The sequence below is a fragment of the Lolium rigidum genome, chromosome 5 (genome assembly GCF_022539505.1).
Source record: "Lolium rigidum isolate FL_2022 chromosome 5, APGP_CSIRO_Lrig_0.1, whole genome shotgun sequence".
NCBI classification, from domain to species: domain Eukaryota; kingdom Viridiplantae; phylum Streptophyta; class Magnoliopsida; order Poales; family Poaceae; genus Lolium; species Lolium rigidum.
The window spans coordinates 125,191,717-125,212,897 of record NC_061512.1 but is presented as its reverse complement, the minus strand read 5'-3'; the positions used below and the strand labels follow the sequence as shown (position 1 = coordinate 125,212,897).

Here is a 21,181-nt window from a genome sequence, read left to right as displayed (position 1 = left end):
ATATAAACCAAGCAATACCAATTGCACCTAGGCAGTTCATTAAACTTAGTTGTTTTTCTATAACTCACTAACAAAATCATTTCATAGCATAGCTGAGCAACAACTAAATTTAATGGCAAGAAATAAAATCAAGTAGGGGTAGCTAGACTACTGGGATTGCATAGCAAGCATAACCCTACACATGTATACTACAAAAATCTCTACTATGCATAGATAAAAACTGGGACATTTGTGAGGTTGTGTCACTTGCCTGGATAAGGTGGGGAGTTGGCACAATCTTCACAAGCACAACCATTGCAATCGGCACAATCACAATCTACAAACAGATAACATTGCACCATAAGCATGGTGCCATACATTGATATGCACAAACAGAAAACATGGGATTCATATGAGATTTACACAAGTGCACTCCATTTATTATTCTCTGGTTGTCACTATATCCATGATGCCATGGTCAAGTTTTACGGTTGGTTGAATTATTGCGAACCGTCTATGTCGCACTAGCGAAGGGCAACTACCATTAATTGTAAAAGGTGTTTTGGTACAGTAGAAAAATGGTGATTTTGATACTACTGGACAGAGGGTTCCATTTGCAAGCATATGCAAAAAATCACTCGAAAAGGGTATGCAGATCTCAATTTACAGGTGAAGTACTCCGATTAGGCACTTAAAAATGAATGGATCTCAAACTTCTGTAAGTCCACATTTTATTTTTTCAAAATGTTCCTTATATTTTTAGGATTCCAACGGTATATTATTTGTGATTTTTGGACATACTGAACTCTGGTTGTGATTTTTACAAAGCGTGGAATATCGAAACCGAGATTAAGCGCAAACTAGGGTGTGTCCCTGACACTTGGCGCAAAGTGATTGGTCCGTACCCCTTCGTCGCGGATCAGCCTCTATAACTGTTGGATCTAACTAAAATGCACGGCCACGATCTGTTTGCAGAAAAGAAAAGGAAAAACAAAAGAAAAGGGAAGGGGCTCACGTGGCGGCGACGTGGCGCACACGTGGAGCTGATGTGGTGCCGGTGATGGTGGTGGCCGGTGGCGGCGCGGCCAGATGGCGTGGCGGTGGCGCGGCCAGATGGCGTGGCCGCGGCGCTTCCCAGCATCTCCCGTCCTGGCCAAGGCCGGACGGCGTGCGGGGCGGCGAGGCGGAGCTAGGGGCGTCTACGGTGCGGCCCAAGGGGGTCCCTGCCGGCGGCGAGGGGTGGCTGGAGGCGGCGGCGGGGCGGCGAAACCCGGGGAGCAATTGTGGGGCGGCCTGGCGGTGTGGGTGCGGGAAAAAGAGGGGAAAAGGGAGAGGGGACCGGGCCTTTATAGGGGGCTGCTCGGACGGGAGGGACGGTGCTGGGGGAGGGGGGTAGGGAGAATGGGGAGGAGATGGTGGCCGGGGCAGTTCAGGCCCAGAGGTCGTGCAAGCGTGCGCGTCGTGAGGACATCGATGGAAACCTTGTGAAAAGGGCTTCAATATGGAACCACTTTTAAAACAAAATAAAACATTTATAAAGCAAAAATTTGGCATATGCCTAAGTGGCTAAAAGTGCCCTTTTTAGTTTCGGGTTTTGAAATAGGATTTGAATTTGGATTTTCCCTATAAATGCAATGATGACATGATGCAATGGATGATGTTTGGAAATTTTTTAAAATTTGGGATGTTACAGGGAAAAACCCCATACAATATAGAGAACAATATATGTCATATATATTTTCCTAAAAACCCCGGCGGGGAAAACATAAAATATGACATATCATCTTGTGTTGATATTACCTCATTAAAAACCTTGATGAGAACCTGTGTAGTAAATTTGTAAAGGGAAAAAGTGTTTAATATGATGCTTTGAACATGATAGATTCAGGAAGATACTCCCCCTGATTCTTGCAAATTTGGAAGCCATCACATACCAATTCCATAAAATACTTCTGGAATGTTGAAGTTGGTAGAGACTTCGTGAAAAACCAACAACAACATTATGTGATTTGACTTGCTAGATATTTATTCCCCAACTCTTCTGAAGTTCATGGAGATAAAACAATCTAGAGGCAATATGCTTAGTGATATTTCTCTTGATGTATCATGTTTGCATCCATGCAACACAAGCAACATTATGTATGTAGATAATGATTGATGGTTCAAGAGAAACAATACCACATGACTAATGTATGTGGTTTATCATTCCATAAAGCTACACGTGTGTACGAGGTCTTGTATTTTAGAATGATTGGTAGGTGTAGTCATCAGAGTCTGTTTCAAAGACATCAATGGAGTGACAATTCTATCATGTTGATACACATTCTGAGGATCATTCAAGTAGCCAACATGAGTGTATCCTGATGATATTGGAGTTTAGATTTCTCTTAAATTACAAGAATATGTCAAGTAATGTGTGGTGCCTTGAAGATATCGAAAGATATTCTTGATTCCCAACCAATTTGTGTTGGTGGGTGATACGTCTCCGACGTATCGATAATTTCTTATGTTCTATGCCATATTATTGATGATACCTACATGTTTTATGCACACTTTATGTCATATTCGTGCATTTTCTGGAACTAACCTATTAACAAGATGCCGAAGTGCCAGTTCCTGTTTTCTGCAGTTTTTGGTTTCAGAAATCCTAGTAACGAAATATTCTCAGAATTGGACGAAACGAATACCCAAGGGCCTATTTTTCCACGGAGCTTCCAGAAGACCGAAGAGCATACTAAGTGGGGCCACGAGGTGGCGACACCACAAGGCGGCGCGGCCAAGGAGGGGCCCGCGCCACCCTATGGTGTGGGCCCCTCGTCAGGCCCCCGACTCTGCCCTTCCGCCTACTTAAAGCCTCCGTCGCGAAACCCCTGAGGCGAAAAAACCACGATACGGAAAACCTTACCGCGACGCCGCCGCCGCCGATCCCATCTCGGGGGATTCTGGAGATCTCCTCCGGCACCCTGCCGGAGAGGGGATTCATCTCCCGGAGGACTCTACACCGCCATGGTCGCCTCCGGAGTGATGAGTGAGTAGTTCACCCCTGGACTATGGGTCCATAGCGGTAGCTAGATGGTTGTCTTCTCCTCATTGTGCTTCATTGTTGGATCTTGTGAGCTGCCTAACATGATCAAGATCATCTATCCGTAATACTCTATGTTGTGTTTGTCGGGATCCGATGGATAGAGAATACCATGTTATGTTAATTATCAAGTTATTACATATGTGTTGTTTATGATCTTGCATGCTCTCCGTTACTAGTAGAGGCTCGGCCAAGTTTTTGCTTTTAACTCCAAGAGGGAGTATTTATGCTCGATAGTGGGTTCATGCCCGCATTGACACCTGGAACAGATGACGAAAAGTTCTAAGGTTGTGTTGTGCTCGTTGCCACTAGGGATAAAACATTGGCGCTATGTCCGAGGATGTAGTTGTTGATTACATTACGCACCATACTTAATGCAATTGTCCGTTGCTTTGCAACTTAATACTGGAAGGGGTTCGGACGATAACTTCGAAGGTGGACTTTTTAGGCATAGATGCAGTTGGATGGCGGTCTATGTACTTTGTCGTAATGCCCAATTAAATCTCACTATACTTATCATGCCATGTATGTGCATTGTTATGCCCTCTCTATTTGTCAATTGCCCGACTGTAATTTGTTCACCCAACATGCTTTTATCTTATGGGAGAGACACCTCTAGTGAACCGTGGACCCCGGTCCATTCTTTAATACCGAAATACAAATCTGCTGCAATACTTGTTTTTACTTGTTTTCTCTCGCAAACAATCATCTTCCACACAATACGGTTAACCCTTTGTTACAGCAAGCCGGTGAGATTGACAACCTCACCTGTTTCGTTGGGGCAAAGTACTTTGGTTGTGTTGTGCAGGTTCCACGTTGGCGCCGGAATCTACGGTGTTGCGCCGCACTACATCCCGCCGCCATCAACCTTCAACGTGCTTCTTGACTCCCTACTGGTTCGATTAAACCTTGGTTTCTTACTGAGGGAAACTTGCCGCTGTGCGCATCACACCTTCCTCTTGGGGTTCCCAACGGACGTGTCAACTACACGCATCAAGCAAATTTCTGGCGCCGTTGCCGGGGACCTGAAGAAAAGTTACACTACAGAGATCTCAAACTCCCACGTCAACTTCACGCCAGCAATAAATTTCTGGCGCCGTTGCCGGGGAGATCAAGACACGCTGCAAGGGGAGTCTCCACTTCTCAACCTCTTTACTTTGTTTTTGTCTTGCTTTATTTTATTTACTACTTTGTTTGCTGCATTATATCAAAACACAAAAAAATTAGTTGCTAGTTTTACCTTATTTACTGTCTTGCACTCTATATTAAAACACAAAAAAATTAGTTACTTGGTTTACTTTACTTAATATCATGCATGTTTTTATTTCACTAGTTAAGCATAATGGAAAACAACAAAAATATGAGAGATCTTTATGAACTTTATCTTGAATTAGGACATGATGTGTTTGAAGAGAGAATTAAAAAACCCATGGAACTTTATATGCATGCTAATGGGAATGTTATTACTATGGATGCTTTGAACACCATTGTTGCTAATGCTATGGAAAATTCTAAGCTTGGGGAAGCTGGCTCTGATGAGCATGATCTTTTTAGTCCCCCAAGCATTGAGGAGAAAATTTTCTTTTATAATTACAATATGCCTCCTATATATGATGATAGCCACTTTGTTGAATTTGCTCCCACTATAACTAATAAAATTGATTATGCTTACGTGGAGAGTAATAATTTTATGCATGAGACTCATGATAAGAATGCTTTATGTGATAGTTACATTGTTGAGTTTGCTCATGATGCTACTGAAAATTATTATGAGAGAGGAAAATATGGTTGTAGAAATTTTCATGTTACTAAAACACCTCTCTATGTGCTGAAATTTTTGAAGCTACACTTGTTTTATCTTCCTATGCTTGTTACTTTGCTCTTCATGAACTTGTTTATTTACAAGATTCCTATGCATAGGAAGCATTTTAGACTTAAATGTGTTTTGAATTTGCCTCTTGATGCTCTCTTTTGCTTCAAATACTATTTCTTGCGAGTGCATCATTAAAACTGCTGAGCCCATCTTAATGGCTATAAAGAAAGAACTTCTTGGGAGATAACCCATGTGTTATTTTGCTACAGTACTTGGTTTTTATTTTGGGTCTTGGAAGTTGTTTACTACTGTAGCAACCTCTCCTTATCTTAGTTTTGAGTTTTGTTGTGCCAAGTAAAGTCTTTGATAGTAAAGTAAGTACTAGATTTGGATTACTGCGCAGTTCCAGATTTCTTTGTCTGTCACGAATCTGGGTCTACCTCCCCGTAGGTAGCTCAGAAAATTAAGCCAATTTACGTGCATGATCCTCGGATATGTACGCAACTTTCATTCAATTTGAGCAAGTCTGGTGGCCTAATAAAATCCATCTTTACGGACCGTTCGTTTTGACGATTCTGCCTTTTATTTCGCATTGCCTCTTTTGCTATGTTGGATGAATTTCTTTGATCCATTAATGTCCGAGTAGCTTTATGCAATGTCCGGAAGTGTTAAGAATGATTGTGTCACCTCTCGAACATGTGAATTTTTATTATGCACTAACCCTCTAATGAGTTGTTTCGAGTTTGGTGTGGAGGAAGTTTTCAAGGATCAAGAGAGGAGTATGATGCAATATGATCAAGGAGAGTGAAAGCTCTAAGCTTGGAGATGCCCCGGTGGTTCACCCCTGCATATTCTAAGAAGACTCAAGCGTCTAAGCTTGGGGATGCCCAAGGCATCCCCTTCTTCATCGACAACATTATCGGGTTCCTCCCCTGAAACTATATTTTTATTCCGTCACATCTTATGTACTTTGCTTGGAGCGTCGGTTTGTTTTTGTTTTTTTGTTTTGTTTGAATAAAATGGATCCTAGCATTCACTTTATGGGAGAGAGACACGCTCCGCTGTAGCATATGGACAAATATGTCCTTAGGCTCTACTCATAATATTCATGGCGAAGTTTCTTCTTCGTTAAATTGTTATATGGTTGGAATTGGAAAATACTACATGTAGTAACTCTAAAATGTCTTGGATAATTTGATACTTGGCAATTGTTGTGCTCATGTTTAAGCTCTTGCATCATATACTTTGCACCCATTAATGAAGAAATACTTAGAGCTCGCTAATTTGGTTTGCATATTTGGTTTCTCTAGAGTCTAGATAACATCTAGTATTGAGTTTTGAACAACAAGGAAGACGGTATGGAGTCTTATAATGTTTACCATATGTCTTTTATGTGAGTTTTGCTGTACCGTTCATCTTTTTGTTTGTTTCAAATAACCTTGCTAGCCTAAACCTTGTATCGAGAGGGAATACTTCTCATGCATCCAAAATACTTGAGCCAACCACTATGCCATTTGTGTCCACCATACCTACCTACTACATGGTATTTATCCGCCATTCCAAAGTAAATTGCTTGAGTGCTACCTTTAAAATTCCATCATTCACCTTTGCAATATATAGCTCATGGGACAAATAGCTTAAAAACTATTGTGGTATTGAATATGTACTTATGCACTTTATCTCTTATTAAGTTGCTTGTTGTGCGATAACCATGCTTACGGGGACGCCATCAACTATTCTTTGTTGAATATCATGTGAGTTGCTATGCATGTCCGTCTTGTCCGAAGTAAGAGAGATCTACCACCTTTATGGTTGGAGCATGCATATTGTTAGAGAAGAACATTGGGCCGCTAACTAAAGCCATGATTCATGGTGGAAGTTTCAGTTTTGGACATATATCCTCAATCTCATATGAGAATAATAATTGTTGCCACATGCTTATGCATTAAAGAGGAGTCCATTATCTGTTGTCCATGTTGTCCCGGTATGGATGTCTAAGTTGAGAATAATCAAAAGCGAGAAATCCAAAATGCGAGCTTTCTCCTTAGACCTTTGTACAGGCGGCATGGAGGTACCCCATTGTGACACTTGGTTAAAACATGTGCATTGCAAAGATCCGGTAGTCCAAGCTAATTAGGACAAGGTGCGGGCACTATTAGTATACTATGCATGAGACTTGCAACTTGTAAGATATAATGTACATAACTCATATGCTTTATTACTACCGTTGACAAAATTGTTTCATGTTTTCAAAATAAAAGCTCTAGCACAAATATAGCAATCGATGCTTTCCTCTTTGAAGGACCATTCTCTTTTACTTTTATGTTGAGTCAGTTCACCTATCTCTCTCCACCTCAAGAAGCAAACACTTGTGTGAACTGTGCATTGATTCCTACATACTTGCATATTGTACTTGTTATATTACTCTATGTTGACAATTATCCATGAGATATACATGTTACAAGTTGAAAGCAACCGCTGAAACTTAATCTTCCTTTGTGTTGCTTCAATACCTTTACTTTGATTTATTGCTTTATGAGTTAACTCTTATGCAAGACTTATTAATACTTGTCTTGAAGTACTATTCATGAAAAGTCTTTGCTTTATGATTCACTTGTTTACTCATGACATTACCATTGTTTTGATCGCTGCATTCACTACATATGCTTACAAATAGTATGATCAAGGTTATGATGGCATATCACTTCAGAAATTATCTTTGTTATCGTTTTACCTGCTCGGGACGAGCGTAACTAAGCTTGGGGATGCTTGATACGTCTCCGACGTATCGATAATTTCTTATGTTCTATGCCATATTATTGATGATACCTACATGTTTTATGCACACTTTATGTCATATTCGTGCATTTTCCGGAACTAACCTATTAACAAGATGCCGAAGTGCCGGTTCTCGTTTTCTGCTGTTTTTGGTTTCAGAAATCCTAGTAACGAAATATTCTCGGAATTGGACGAAACGAAGACCCAAGGGCCTATTTTTCCACGGAGCTTCCAGAAGACCGAAGAGCATACGAAGTGGGGCCACGAGGTGGCGACACCACAAGGCGGCGCAGCCAAGGAGGGGCCCGCGCCGCCCTATGGTGTGGGCCCCTCGTCAGGCCCCCGACTCTACCCTTCCGCCTACTTAAAGCCTCCGTCGCGAAACCCCTGAGGCAAAAAAACCACGATACGGAAAACCTTGCGAGACGCCGCCGCCGCCGATCCCATCTCGGGGGATTCTGGAGATCTCCTCCGGCACCCTGCCGGAGAGGGGATTCATCTCCCGGAGGACTCTACACCGCCATGGTCGCCTCCGGAGTGATGAGTGAGTAGTTCACCCCTGGACTATGGGTCCATAGCAGTAGCTAGATGGTTGTCTTCTCCTCATTGTGCTTCATTGTTGGATCTTGTGAGCTGCCTAACATGAACAAGATCATCTATCTGTAATACTCTATGTTGTGTTTGTCGGGATCCGATGGATAGAGAATACCATGTTATGTTAATTATCAAGTTATTACATATGTGTTGTTTATGATCTTGCATGCTCTCCGTTACTAGAAGAGGCTCGGCCAAGTTTTTGCTTTTAACTCCAAGAGGGAGTATTTATGCTCGATAGTGGGTTCATGCCCGCATTGACACCTGGGACGATGACGAGAAAGTTCTAAGGTTGTGTTGTGCTGTTGCCACTAGGGATAAAACATTGGCGCTATGTCCGAGGATGTAGTTGTTGATTACATTACGCACCATACTTAATGCAATTGTCCGTTGCTTTGCAACTTAATACTGGAAGGGGTTCGGACGATAACCTGATGGTGGACTTTTTAGGCATAGATGCAGTTGGATGGCGGTCTATGTACTTTGTCGTAATGCCCAATTAAATCTCACTATACTTATCATGCCATGTATGTGCATTGTTATGCCCTCTCTATTTGTCAATTGCCCGACTGTAATTTGTTCACCAAACATGCTTTTATCTTATGGGAGAGACACCTCTAGTGAACTGTGGACCCCGGTCCATCTTTAATACTGAAATACAAATCTGCTGCAATACTTGTTTTTACTGTTTTCTCTGCAAACAATCATCTTCCACACAATACGGTTAACCCTTTGTTACAGCAAGCCGGTGAGATTGACAACCTCATCTGTTTCGTTGGGGCAAAGTACTTTGGTTGTGTTGTGCAGGTTCCACGTTGGCGCCGGAATCTCTGGTGTTGCGCCGCACTACATCCCGCCGCCATCAACCTTCAACGTGCTTCTTGACTCCTACTGGTTCGATTAAACCTTGGTTTCTTACTGAGGGAAACTTGCCGCTGTGCGCATCACACCTTCCTCTTGGGGTTCCCAATGGACGTGTCAACTACACGCATCAGTGGGTCCAATGGCATTGAGATATGAAACTGCAAGTCCCAACATCCGTTCTACATCATCCCGTGGTTTGAGTGAATCTTTCTCTACGTCTAAAGATCGAATAACCGGCATGAGAGATGGATATATGACTTGTCCATTTTAAGTTTCTCCAATATTTATAATGTAGGCAACTTGGTGTACCATAATACTTGAGTGAAGTAGCTCGACTTGTAATAGGTCGAACGAGACAACCTGATGCTCAAGATTGTGTAAATCGGTGATTTACCAAGATTCACATCCCCTAGATGGAATATCCCTACGGCCTCCTATAATTCGTTATAATAGCACAACTAAAAAATTACAATGGTGACCGAGGTCTATTCTATACGTGTCATAAACGCGTCCGCTAGGCCGACTTATAAAGGTGCCAAGAACGAGGATTTGATGGAGATAAAGACCTAACCGAATACGAAGTCCTATACTCTGTCGTCAAGTATGTCATGTTTTGAGTTACAAGTATTCCTTCTTCGTGAACCTTCTGAATCCGGCTTGCGCCTTCCTTATTCAGCTGGACCTCCATCTTCTAGCAAATGAGCAGCCTGAACAACCTTGATAGTTTCTCCACCCAAGTGGGCCACCCCAGCTTGCTAGTTTAAGCCTCTATCGTGCTATACCTTATTCGACATAACCCTGACAGTAGCCCCTGAAAAAAATGAGACTCGTTCCATCTTGATGAAGAGCTTTAATACATTTATCTGTCTTGCTTTGTTTAGTTGGCAAAACAATCTTGAAGGGTTCCTAGTCATTCGATTTGGAACTTTATTGTCTAGGAGAAAGCTAGTCAGCTAACAGTTATTTTTTTTGCGAAGATGTCAGCCGGTTGAACATGAGTTATGTTAAAGAGCATCTTTCGGTATCATTTTGTCTGACCTATTGATAGGAAGTTTCAATTCCACGTCGCCACCTTCACCTCAGGACATAGTGACATACACACGGTTCCCGATATTAATGCACGCGGAAACAAATCGATCGTGTGAATGCGGAGGATTTGTTTTCAAATGTGGTGATTTCATACCAATTTCATCTAGGGGAAGGATAGGCATAAAAGGGATTTCCCCCCTTTCCTCCTCTCATTGCTCACTGCTCACTGTTCACTTTTCCCCATTCCCATCTCCTTCCACTTATAGCCAAAAACCCTCGCCACCGACAGCCGTGCTGCCTTCTTAGAGATTTGTTCCCCGACATAGGCCACAATGAGTCCACGACTTTAAAATCTAATAAAAAATCGGATATCCCATGCCGGACGAGTGCTCGATTGTCTCTCTCCCTAGTAAGGACGAGGCAGAGAGGACGATGGTGCCACGGCCCCAAGGAACAGAACAAAGGACAATCCAACGCACCGCCACCAATCCAAACTAGATATGAAGGACTACGAGGTGCTGGAGAAATTTGAGGCCACCAAGGAAGAAGAGGAGGAGGAGGAAGAAGAAGATGATGCCTCCATCCAAGTTGCCTAGGAGAGCGACTCTTGGCGCCTATGCAAGCTCAAGACGGTAGATCTCAAGAATATGCAAGATGTGGCCTTCCTCGAAGCCTGCTCATGGCAGGTCGTAGAGAAGGAGGAGCGACCGAACCTGCAACACAGTGAGCGCGTGATGATCAAGGCCTACGTTGAGCATGGCCTCTCCATGCCGCCTTCAAAGCTCTTCACCGAGGTACTCCGCCTCTTTGGCTCTAGCCCCGCAATGTGTGGCCTAATAGTATTTGTTGACTTAGCGGTTATGTTGCCATCTCGGAACGGCACCTCGACAACAAGTAGAGGCTAGATTTATTTTTGTACATTAACCAACTCAAGCGGCAGCCAGTAGAGAAGGGGGGTTAAGTGCATTTTTGGAGTGTTTTTACTCCTTTATTTCATATAGATGTCCTTGTGTAGCAGTAGGATTTCTGTGTTTCACTGCGCTTTCACACACCTTTTATGCTTGTTTCAACAAGATCTCAAAATATTAAGCCAATGCTGAAATATCAATGAAAACTATCATTTTATGGTATTTTGAGGTGATAAAAAAATCATCTAAGTACTTAACCACGCGCCCGGACCAAAGAGGGATGCGAGGAGGAACTCCACAGAGTTTAGCGGGCATCGGTATGGGAGGACCCCGCTCGTACCGTCCGGCCATACGCTACGCCAGGAGCTCTGTCTCGTCAAATATATTCACCTCGCGCAAACGGATCAGAGATCCAACATATACAACCGCTAGAAACACCGAAACACCACCTCTGGGATAGATCTGGAGGAGAAACTTGGGAGAAGACATCATCCGAGCTGCTACACAAAGCATTGGAGGATAAGGCATCATTCCCCTCATCATCAACCGCGCTAGAGATGCACTAACTGTGGCCAGTCTGCGTACTAATTCTCTCAAAGGAATGGAAAGGCACGCATGCTTACTGCTCCATCCGTTTCATGAAAGTTGTTTGACAATCTTCATGTAAAGGAGGGAGTACTATTAAATATGATGATGTGAACCTGAACTTGTTTTGTTGTTTGGCTTCTATATGCAGCTTTTTGTGTATATTATACCTTAGTGTACCTTAGAAATGCCCATTTTCATATCATACTCCTCCTACATTTGTTCCTTATTAGTTTTTGGTGATGTCCTCTTCCCTTCTATTTTTCTATATTTTCCGTTTTGTTTCCGATTCCGAGGAGATGAGAAAAAAGGAAACAAGAAAGTATGTTTCAGTCCATTTCGTTTCGTTTTCAACCCTGAGTTGGAGTAATGCTACACAGCTCTGGCCACTACCTAACCAAGGGTGATTCTCAGTTTCTTCTCCATGTACATATCTAGGGCTTATCAGTTCTGATCTATATTTTCGAAATAAACAGACCAGTTACGCTACAAGAAATATTTCAGTAGGTGCTTTATTTAGATGGAAATATTTCAGCAAGTCTAGTGTATTTCAACCGTGTGCTTCTCAAATCAATTAAGCAGACCGCTGCCTGCACAAAATATGTTCAACAAAAACATCATCAAGTGATCAAAAGCCTCATGCCTCCACAAGAACTGCTCCATAGAGGGTGAAGCTACAGCCCTTTGGTATTCGGTTTCACCCAGTGCATGCTTCCCAACAGTATCAAGGGTACAAAATTAATCAGGATATTTATGGTGAGCTTGAGCTGCAACTGATATTTAGGGCTACTAGCTGCCAATTTCACATCATGCATTGAACAGCTACACCTTAATTAAGGAAGGGTAGCTCGCGAGCCTCCATGGATGCATTCGACGGACCATTCCATCCCGTGCAGGCATGAAAATTGCCCGACGCTATGTCACGGACAGTTCCAAGATGAACAGTTAAGTATCTAGTGCTGTGTTTGGAAACTAGCTTGGCAGAGTACATGTATAAGTAGGACCTCCAGCTAGCTCCCGGTTCAGTCCACAGCTGATCGAATCAAGTCAAAAGAAGACATCACTTCGTGTCCATAACAAGAGACAAACTCAGAAAGGCAAAGCGAAATGGGCAGCATGGAGGAAGCGCTGCTGCTGAAGCCGCCACCGTCGGTGGTGGTGTGCCACCACGCTGCGGCCGCTGAAGCGGCGGCGGAGGCGTGCCACCACGACGGGTGCCCTGGTTGCGCCATGGACCGGAGGAAGGTAAGCCTCCGAGGGAGCATCCCCTACAAGGAGCTTTTCTACGTCGGCGCCACCTCCCTCGCCGCATGTAAGTTTATATGCATAATCTATTAATTTGTCCATCTGAAAGAACGGAGTCGACTGTTAATTACGTGTGCAGAAACAAAACCACAACTATAATTAAGACTGGTCTAAAATCGCATTGCAAACTCCTATATTTTCTACTGATTATTCTTTTAGAAACGAAAGAGAAGTTTCCTTTGTCCAGCCGTGAATCCATCCCCAGAGGATGTGTACCATATCCAGGGACAGGACAACATCTGACACATGTTGGTTGTAAATCATCCTTATGTGTTTTACAATACATGTACTTATTTTTCTAGTGAACTATACATATACTTGTTTCTACCTGCCGCCTTACACAATCACTGCAAACCTATTTTTTATACTTTGATATTAGCTCGAGACACATATCAGTTTTGACAAAATATGCTCTTGGTTTGTCCTTTTCAGCTCTTCCAATTACGTGCCTCTTCCCCTTCATGTATTTTATGGTACGTATCTCATTGCAAAGTATATGCTGTACATTACTGTACACAATATTATGATTAAAATATTTAAATTAAATATTCCATGCGATAATAAAATCCACAAATGAGTAATAATCCATGCGATAATATAGGAGCTAAAGGTCGCAACTGCACCTTTATGGGTTATAAGATCTCTTACAGTATCCCTTTCTACAGGTTAGAGACTTCCACATTGCTAAAACAGAGGAAGATATTGGATCCTATGCTGGTTTTCTTGGTATAGTTTTTGCCTCCTCCGTTAAAAGATAATTCATCATAATTTGTATTATCTATTAATTATCAGAGAGATTATACTCGAGATGTCACGCATATTCAAATTTGTCCATTTATTGGTCTTTCCAAATGCAGCTGCTTCATACATGATTGGTAGAGGCATTACTTCGATTTTCTGGGGCATCGCCTCAGATCGTCTCGGCCGGAAGCCTGTGATTGTCTTTGCAATGCTATCTGTGTAAGTGCATTTAACATCATTTCTCATCTGTAAGTACAGAGTTACTTAGCCGTACGTGTCACTTGTATGTATGTTGCAGGGTCATACTTCAGACACTCTTCGGCTTAAGTACAAAGTATTGGATGGCGATTGCGGCAAGACTTCTTCTAGGTTCTCTAAATGGTATACTTGGACCAGTTAAGGTACTTAACATGTAGCAGTTTCATTAAGCATGTAGACGTAGGCATCTCAGTTGTGTTTTTATATGTACCCTATTCCTAGGGGTCTGTGGTAACATAACCTCTACTGACCGTTGCAGGCTTATGCCATTGAAGTTTGTCCAACTGAACACCAAGCTCTTGGGATCTCAATTGTAATCTCTTGAGCAACTCTACGTAGTTTGAACCAAATTTTTATTATTTTTATATGCAATAATATTTTTAACATAAAAACTAGAATAATCTAATTATTAATAAAAGATGATATTAATTTCTCTTTAATTGTCTTTCTGGAAAAAAAAAACCATAATTATAGGTGAACACCATGTGGGGTTTTGGTATTGTTATTGGTCCAGGACTTGGAGGCTACCTTTCGCAGGTACAATTCTATACTGACTAGAAAAGTGGCTTGCGTAATTGCGCAGACAACATCTTCAACTGTTTTACAATCTTTTTTCATTATAAAATGACTCTAAATGACATAAAAAGTATGCATTCTTTTTTATGTTTTGATCACACATGTACCACCTTCAATGTTGAAAATACAGAAAAAATATATAATATCAACGCAATAGAATAGGATATGGAAGTGGTATCTTTAATTGGGAAACAATGCACTGAAAACCTCGATTTCTTATTTAAATATTTTTGTTCATGTGCATATATACATAGTTCGCCTCCAGAATCATTTTTGCAAACCCCTCTTAGTACGATTTTCTTGACTGTCCATCCTTTGATAGTTGGAAATGTCTTTGTAGATCGGTTGATAGGGCATCCACTCATCAGTGATCATGATCGAAGCTTGTTATTTCTAAGATCCATTATTGGGCATGTAAATAAAATTTTCTTTTGTACACATGCGAAAACTTCATGTTTTGTACAAAAATCTATTGAGTCTAAAAAATACTGCCAGTTACACCCAACGTAGAGCTACAACAATTAATACGGAGTACTTGTGACCTTGGACATTTATTTATCCGCCCCTCCCACAGCCTTATTCCAATTGGTCTTAACACCCATTATAGCCTCGAAATCACCACCAGCCAAGTTCACATGCATTTTCTGTTTCACATACACTCTTTGTTGCACAAAAATCATATCCACTGTAACTCAACTTGCTCTATCCAATTTTCTCATTTCCACACGAGTTGTACATTTCAAAGCTCATTAGGATATTAAATAGACAAATACAAAATGACAATTTATCTCATAGACGATGGTTCCTATTATCTATAAGGCAGTTCCCGTCAAGTAAACATAATACTTTGGATATTTTACTCATGTTCGTAAACTGTAATCTAATGTTAAAGCTCTTGGATGAAGTTATGTGCTAGAAAGTTAGATTAATTAATTGAGGCCTGATGGTCTGATGATCTTTTTAGTTCCTACATGGTTAAAGGTTATGCTCAAATGCAATTCATTTATAACTAATTTTTAATTAATTCATGTGCCGGTTTTTATTTCACTGATAATTGGCCTAGTATAATTAGCATATGCATGGGATGTTTAGCTATTATAGGAAATACTTACGGGATGGTCAAATATTAGCTAGTTCATGTTATTCATGTTTTGCAGGTTGCATTAAGAGTATTGCTAATTTCATAAAATAAATTTGTTATTGTGATTATAAGGTGCATTGCCAGAATCTAGTAAGAATCTTTCCAAATAAGTGCAGCCAACAAAATATTAGTACTATGAAAAACACTAAGAAGACACACGATTAAGATAAGTTGAATCACACGTGTAATATATACACCGACAATTTACCAGTTCCAGGATGAAAACATTAATGGTTAAGTCTAAACCGTGGGTGTGCCTCTAAAACTTCATGATTGACACATGTAGACATTTGTCCATATTGGATTAAAGATCGACCAGTGATCTCATAATCAAACAATATGAAGTGATAAGCCATGGGCGAACTTTTTTTTTCTAAAAAAATATTAAGTAAATATATCAAAAATTACCCTTATAATGTTCATGTTTGTAGACAACAAAACAGGAACTCGACGAAACAAATATGTAGGAAATTAAGAATATGACGTGGACATATTTTTCAGAGATGTGCCTGCTGATCATGTTTCTTCTTACTGATTCTGTTGCTTCTTGACATGGTTTTGGCTGTATGATAAGGTCTACAGTGAACACTATGCCATAAAATCCCAGCCTAGCTACTACTATATCAAGCACCTTGCATCAGCAGAAAGAAACATCAACATCTGCAACCTGTAGCCTCAACCAATCATAAGGGTAGCATTAATTGCACAATGAGGATACTTACTAATGATTATATAGCCTGGTCCATACCTATCTCACCCTGAGTAATGCGGAGGATAGATACAAATTTATGTTAGAGCAAGTACAATAAGTCCTAGTCAGCTGGCTACAAGGATTAAAATAACATATTTGTGTCTAGTTGGATGAGAGAGAAGGAGAGAGAGAATATAAGTGGGCTCTTATGCAAGAGACAGCTCTAGCACGTGCTCCTAGGCAAATTGTGTGAATGAAAAGTGGGTCAGCCATTGAGAAAGTAGTACATGCTTATAGCCAACTATTGTACTTGTTGGCTACATGTTCGCTATAGATGACATGGCATCTTGCTTATAGCCAACAACCGGCTATACTATTGGAATTGCTCTTAGAGCGAGATGAAAATTAGTGTAGGGTGTAGATGGTCATTCTTTCAACTTAATGTTTAACTGGATATTTACAGATCAATTATCTGAGCTTTACTGACATATTAAATCAATCGACATATTTTTTTTTGGAATTTCTAGCAAAATTTTGTTGCTTTAGAAAATCTATACTCCACTAAATTTCGTTGGAATGTAATATGATTTATGTAGCTTTAAATTTTGGATGAACTTTTTTTAATATATACAAAAATAATATATATTACCTGGTGAGTGTGCATTTACGTGTATACTTTCTATTTCAAAAAATTAAGAGATGAACGGCTTTCATTTCCTAATTACTTCACTCTCTTTCTATCAGCCTGCTGAAAAATATCCACAAATATTCTCCAAGGAGTCAGTTCTTGGGAGGTAGATCATGCATCCTTCAAGCACATGATATATTTAGTTATCAAAACTTGCTTGCAAGTACAACATTACTCATATTTAATTAACTGGATTTTGCAGGTTCCCATATCTCTTACCTTGTCTGGCTGTATCATTCTTTGCTGCTGTTGTTTTGATAAGTTGTATATGGCTTCCGGTATGTATATCTCTGCACTATATAATCCCTCTTCTTAGGATTATTTAACTAGTCACAACACACATTAGTTTTAGTTGTCATTTTCTGTTGCACAACTGTTTAATATTCCTAATGACAACTAAAAGAATTCATGCTAAAAATGGCTAGTTGGAAATATAATTGAACTATAATTGAAAAGGTACTGTAAAGTTAAACTACACTTTGAAGGACTAGTTTTACTAAATAATTTTCTTTTATGTATCAACATATCAAACAACCACAAATTTCCCAATTTCAACAGAAATGGAAGTGCCCCCACTTTTCAGTCACAAAGTCATCACCGGATTAACTCAACTTCACACCAAACATTTCATTGTTTTGTCATTTACGAGTTAGGCCCAACTACCAGTTTCGTTGTGAAGTGCACTTTTCTAAAATCATGTTATAAATTAATTGTGATTTCCTAATATTACAGGTGTATTTCAAGAAAACAGTGCATTTCCAATAAATTTATGAAATATTTAAAATTTAGGCATATGCATTTTTGGAATTATGCATAAGTTTCTTTCCACACAAATTTTCAAATACTAAAAGTACCATGCATAGGGTTTTAGTAACTTCATCATAGGATGATAGATCATAGGGCTGATAGGTGTGTCTGTAAGTTATTGGAATGAATGTCCCCTAGTATTAATATGGTTATATTTCAAATGGAACCGACAGGAAACTATACATAAACATAAAATTACTGAAAAGGATATCAGGATAGTCAAAGCCTTGCCATCGCAGAAGTCTCATTGGGATCTGCCTCGTAAGAGAAGTTTGCTCCAGAATTGGCCATGGATGTCAACTTTGGCATCATATTGTTTGTTTGGTCTTCATGAAACAGCATACAGTGAGGTAATTATCAGTCTGTTTCAGAATTCTTGTCCATGATACTTTGCATATGCTACAGGTCTTGCAAATCCTGTTAAATATTTTCCCCGGCAAATCCTTTCAATAATACGAAATTATTTTCTCTTCAAAATCTACTGTTTTGGTTAAACTTTAAAACTTTGAACTTGCTGATAGTTTAGCTCTAAATTATTTTGCAACACTAGATACTTTCCATATGGGCAGTGAGTGACAGAAAGTACGGTGGTCTTACCTTCACATCTGGAGATATTGGTCAGGTTCTTTCCATGGCAGGTATCTATTGCATCCCTCTGGCTTGGCATTTTCTTCTTAACATTTTGATTTGTTCATAAAACTTTCTACACGATTTTTCGTTCATTATATAGTGAAGTAATAAGGCTTTCTCGTTTGGCTGCAGGTGCTAGTCTTCTTGTATATCAGCTTTTCGTTTATAGTTGGGTTATTAAAATTCTCGGGCCACTCATTTCCTCACGTATTGCTTCAGTGAGTTGTATTTTATATTGTTCATTAATTGTAAAAGTTATTTCATGATTATCAGTCATATATTGTCAATGACCTTGCAGACCTTATCCATTTTTCTCCTCGCTACATTCCCCTTTATGACATACTTGTCTGGAGCAAAACTTTCTTTCGCACTTTACTCTGCAGCTATGACGAAGAGTGTACTTGGAGTAAGTATTCATATTCCTTCCTTTCTAGAATACAATGCCTTCCTTCAGTTGAAACCTTAAAAAACAAGTACAGACTCTCTAAGTGTTGGAGACTCCAGTCTCCAGGCTTAAGTACTTGGAGTAAGTATTAATTTCAAGTCTATCTAATCTGTCTGTTGCAAACTTATGTAGATTACTATTAGCACAGGAATGTGCCTTCTTCAGAACAATGCTGTGGTACGCATATATAACTCAATTAAGTAGATTTCTGTCATACCTTATTTACGTAAATTAACAAAAGATACATGCAATGTTTCTTAAATTCAATACATAACAGCGTCAAGACCAAAGAGGCACCGCAAATGGCATATCGGCAAGTGCCCTGTCTTTTTTCAAGGCAATTGCTCCAGTAGGGGCAGGTGTTCTGTGAGTATTACACCCTTTTATCACAGTGTTTCATAAACAAGTGAAACATCATGCTACTTAAGTATACACACTTTTATAAGATTTCACAGTTCTTTGTCCACTAATTAATGTTTTAAGATAGTAGAAAAGCTTCATTAACCTCTAGCTAATGTTACTCAATATATACTGATCAATGCAGATTCTCGTGGGCACAAAAACGTCAGGATGCCACCTTCTTCCCAGGTGATTAATTGAGCTATCAGTTTGCACAGTACACTGTATCATATCTAACCATTAAAGCCAGCATATTTCGTATATTTGTCGGAATAATTGGAGATTGGCATGGAGCGAAAAGTTACAGAACGACTTTTTGGTCACCTAGCTGATCCAATTCGGCTTTTGTTGAAAATATACAGGTGACCAAGTGGTGTTCCTGATGCTGATATTGGTGCAGCTATGTGGACTCATATCAACCTTCGAGCCTTTTCTGGTCTTGCCTCCGGTTGAAGAATGTAGCTAGCCAGATAAGAGGAGAAAAAAATTGGTTACCATGGCACAAGTTCATAGACATGTTAAGTGGTCTAGTTAGATTGTTAAGCCAACAGTTACGTACGTGGCAAAATAATATTCAACACTTGGCAGTAAATTTGGTGAGGATGCCTAGTTAGATCGAAGTCAAAAGCCCATTTGAAGATGATCGTTGATCAGGTCAACCTTTTCATGGGTTACTAGCGAGTGGGTTGCTAGTTTCTCGCAGGTAGACACCACACTATCAGAGACAGCAACAGTTACGTGTGTGGCAAATGGTATTTTCCACGCCAAGCTGTCCGAAGAGTTCAAGGCCCAAAATGCAAAATACGCAGATGTCGCAACTAGTTGTTTTGGGTGGGTGGTGAGGCCGGCTCCGTCTGTGGACCGTGGCGCAAAAGGCTTCCTCTGTACTGAAAGATGTCCTTTCTCCTTTCGAGCTTAATACAAAATACGTAGACCTCCTGCGTGTACAGAAAAGAAAAAAAAAATGCAAAACCAACAGATTATAAAGGACACCAAGGACGGCCACCTCTTATCAGGAAGCGTGACCGTTGCACTATTTCCAGGATATATGATACACGTCAAGTCTGTATATATTTGTATCTCGAGTGCAGTACCTTGCAGTCTCCTACTACCTTCATTCCCATGATTATTTTTGAAAAGTAAAACTTTATAAAGTTTAATCAATTTTACAAAATAAATTATTAACATGTAGAATAAAACGTCAATATCATTGGATACATCATGAAATTTATTTTCATATGATGCTTATATAGCAATATTATAGTTGTTAATAGTTTTTTTCTAAATGTTTGGGCAAAGCTTAGATTATCTCCACCAGCGCTCTCAATAGCTCTATTGGGATTCTTGTGAGAGAAAGCGTCCACACCGGCGCTCCCCAAAAGCGCCGGCATGTTCTGGAGCCCCATAAAAGCGTCGACGCCTAAAAGGATCCCTATGTGAAGGGCATCTATCGGGGTTGCCGGCGCCTCTTCAACAACTCCATGTCGGATTCCTGGAGATTTCTGGAAACTTTCCTCTCTCCTCCCCACCTACCTACCTTCCTTCTCTCTCCACTGCTCTCGTCTACCGGTTCTTCTCCAAATATTGCCGGTGCCTCACCGGCTCCCGCCGTCGACGGTAGCTCCCTCGGCGCAGCGTCCATCGTCCCCGCCCTTTTTTCCGCTGCTGAGGAGGGTCGCCGCGTGCAGATCCATAGCGGAAGCTATGGGCGACATTGATGGTGACACGACAGACCTTGGTCGCGGCCGTGCTTGGCACGTCCAGCGTGCATCGAGGCCTGCCGCCCCGTGCCCTAGGCAACCATGCGCGACGGCCGTGAGCAGTAGGTTGTGGGGAATTGGGAGAGAGAAGGCCAAAATTGCCAGCTG

General features: G+C 40.7%; 1 protein-coding gene across 1 annotated transcript; it reads left to right on the top strand.

Moving 5' to 3' along the window:
- The first annotated feature begins 12,841 nt into the window (after positions 1–12,841).
- LOC124656368 (protein ZINC INDUCED FACILITATOR-LIKE 1-like) lies at positions 12,842–19,779 on the top strand. Its single transcript, XM_047195126.1, has 17 exons — positions 12,842–12,944; positions 13,370–13,410; positions 13,603–13,663; positions 13,795–13,897; positions 13,977–14,079; positions 14,196–14,249; positions 14,411–14,473; positions 17,089–17,138; positions 17,235–17,310; positions 18,013–18,189; positions 18,390–18,477; positions 18,602–18,687; positions 18,768–18,875; positions 19,047–19,091; positions 19,192–19,280; positions 19,459–19,502; positions 19,676–19,779. The coding sequence occupies exons 1-17, from the start codon at positions 12,863–12,865 to the stop codon at positions 19,777–19,779; spliced, it is 1,374 nt and encodes a 457-aa protein (XP_047051082.1). The 5' UTR covers positions 12,842–12,862.
- Positions 19,780–21,181: the final 1,402 nt, after the last annotated feature.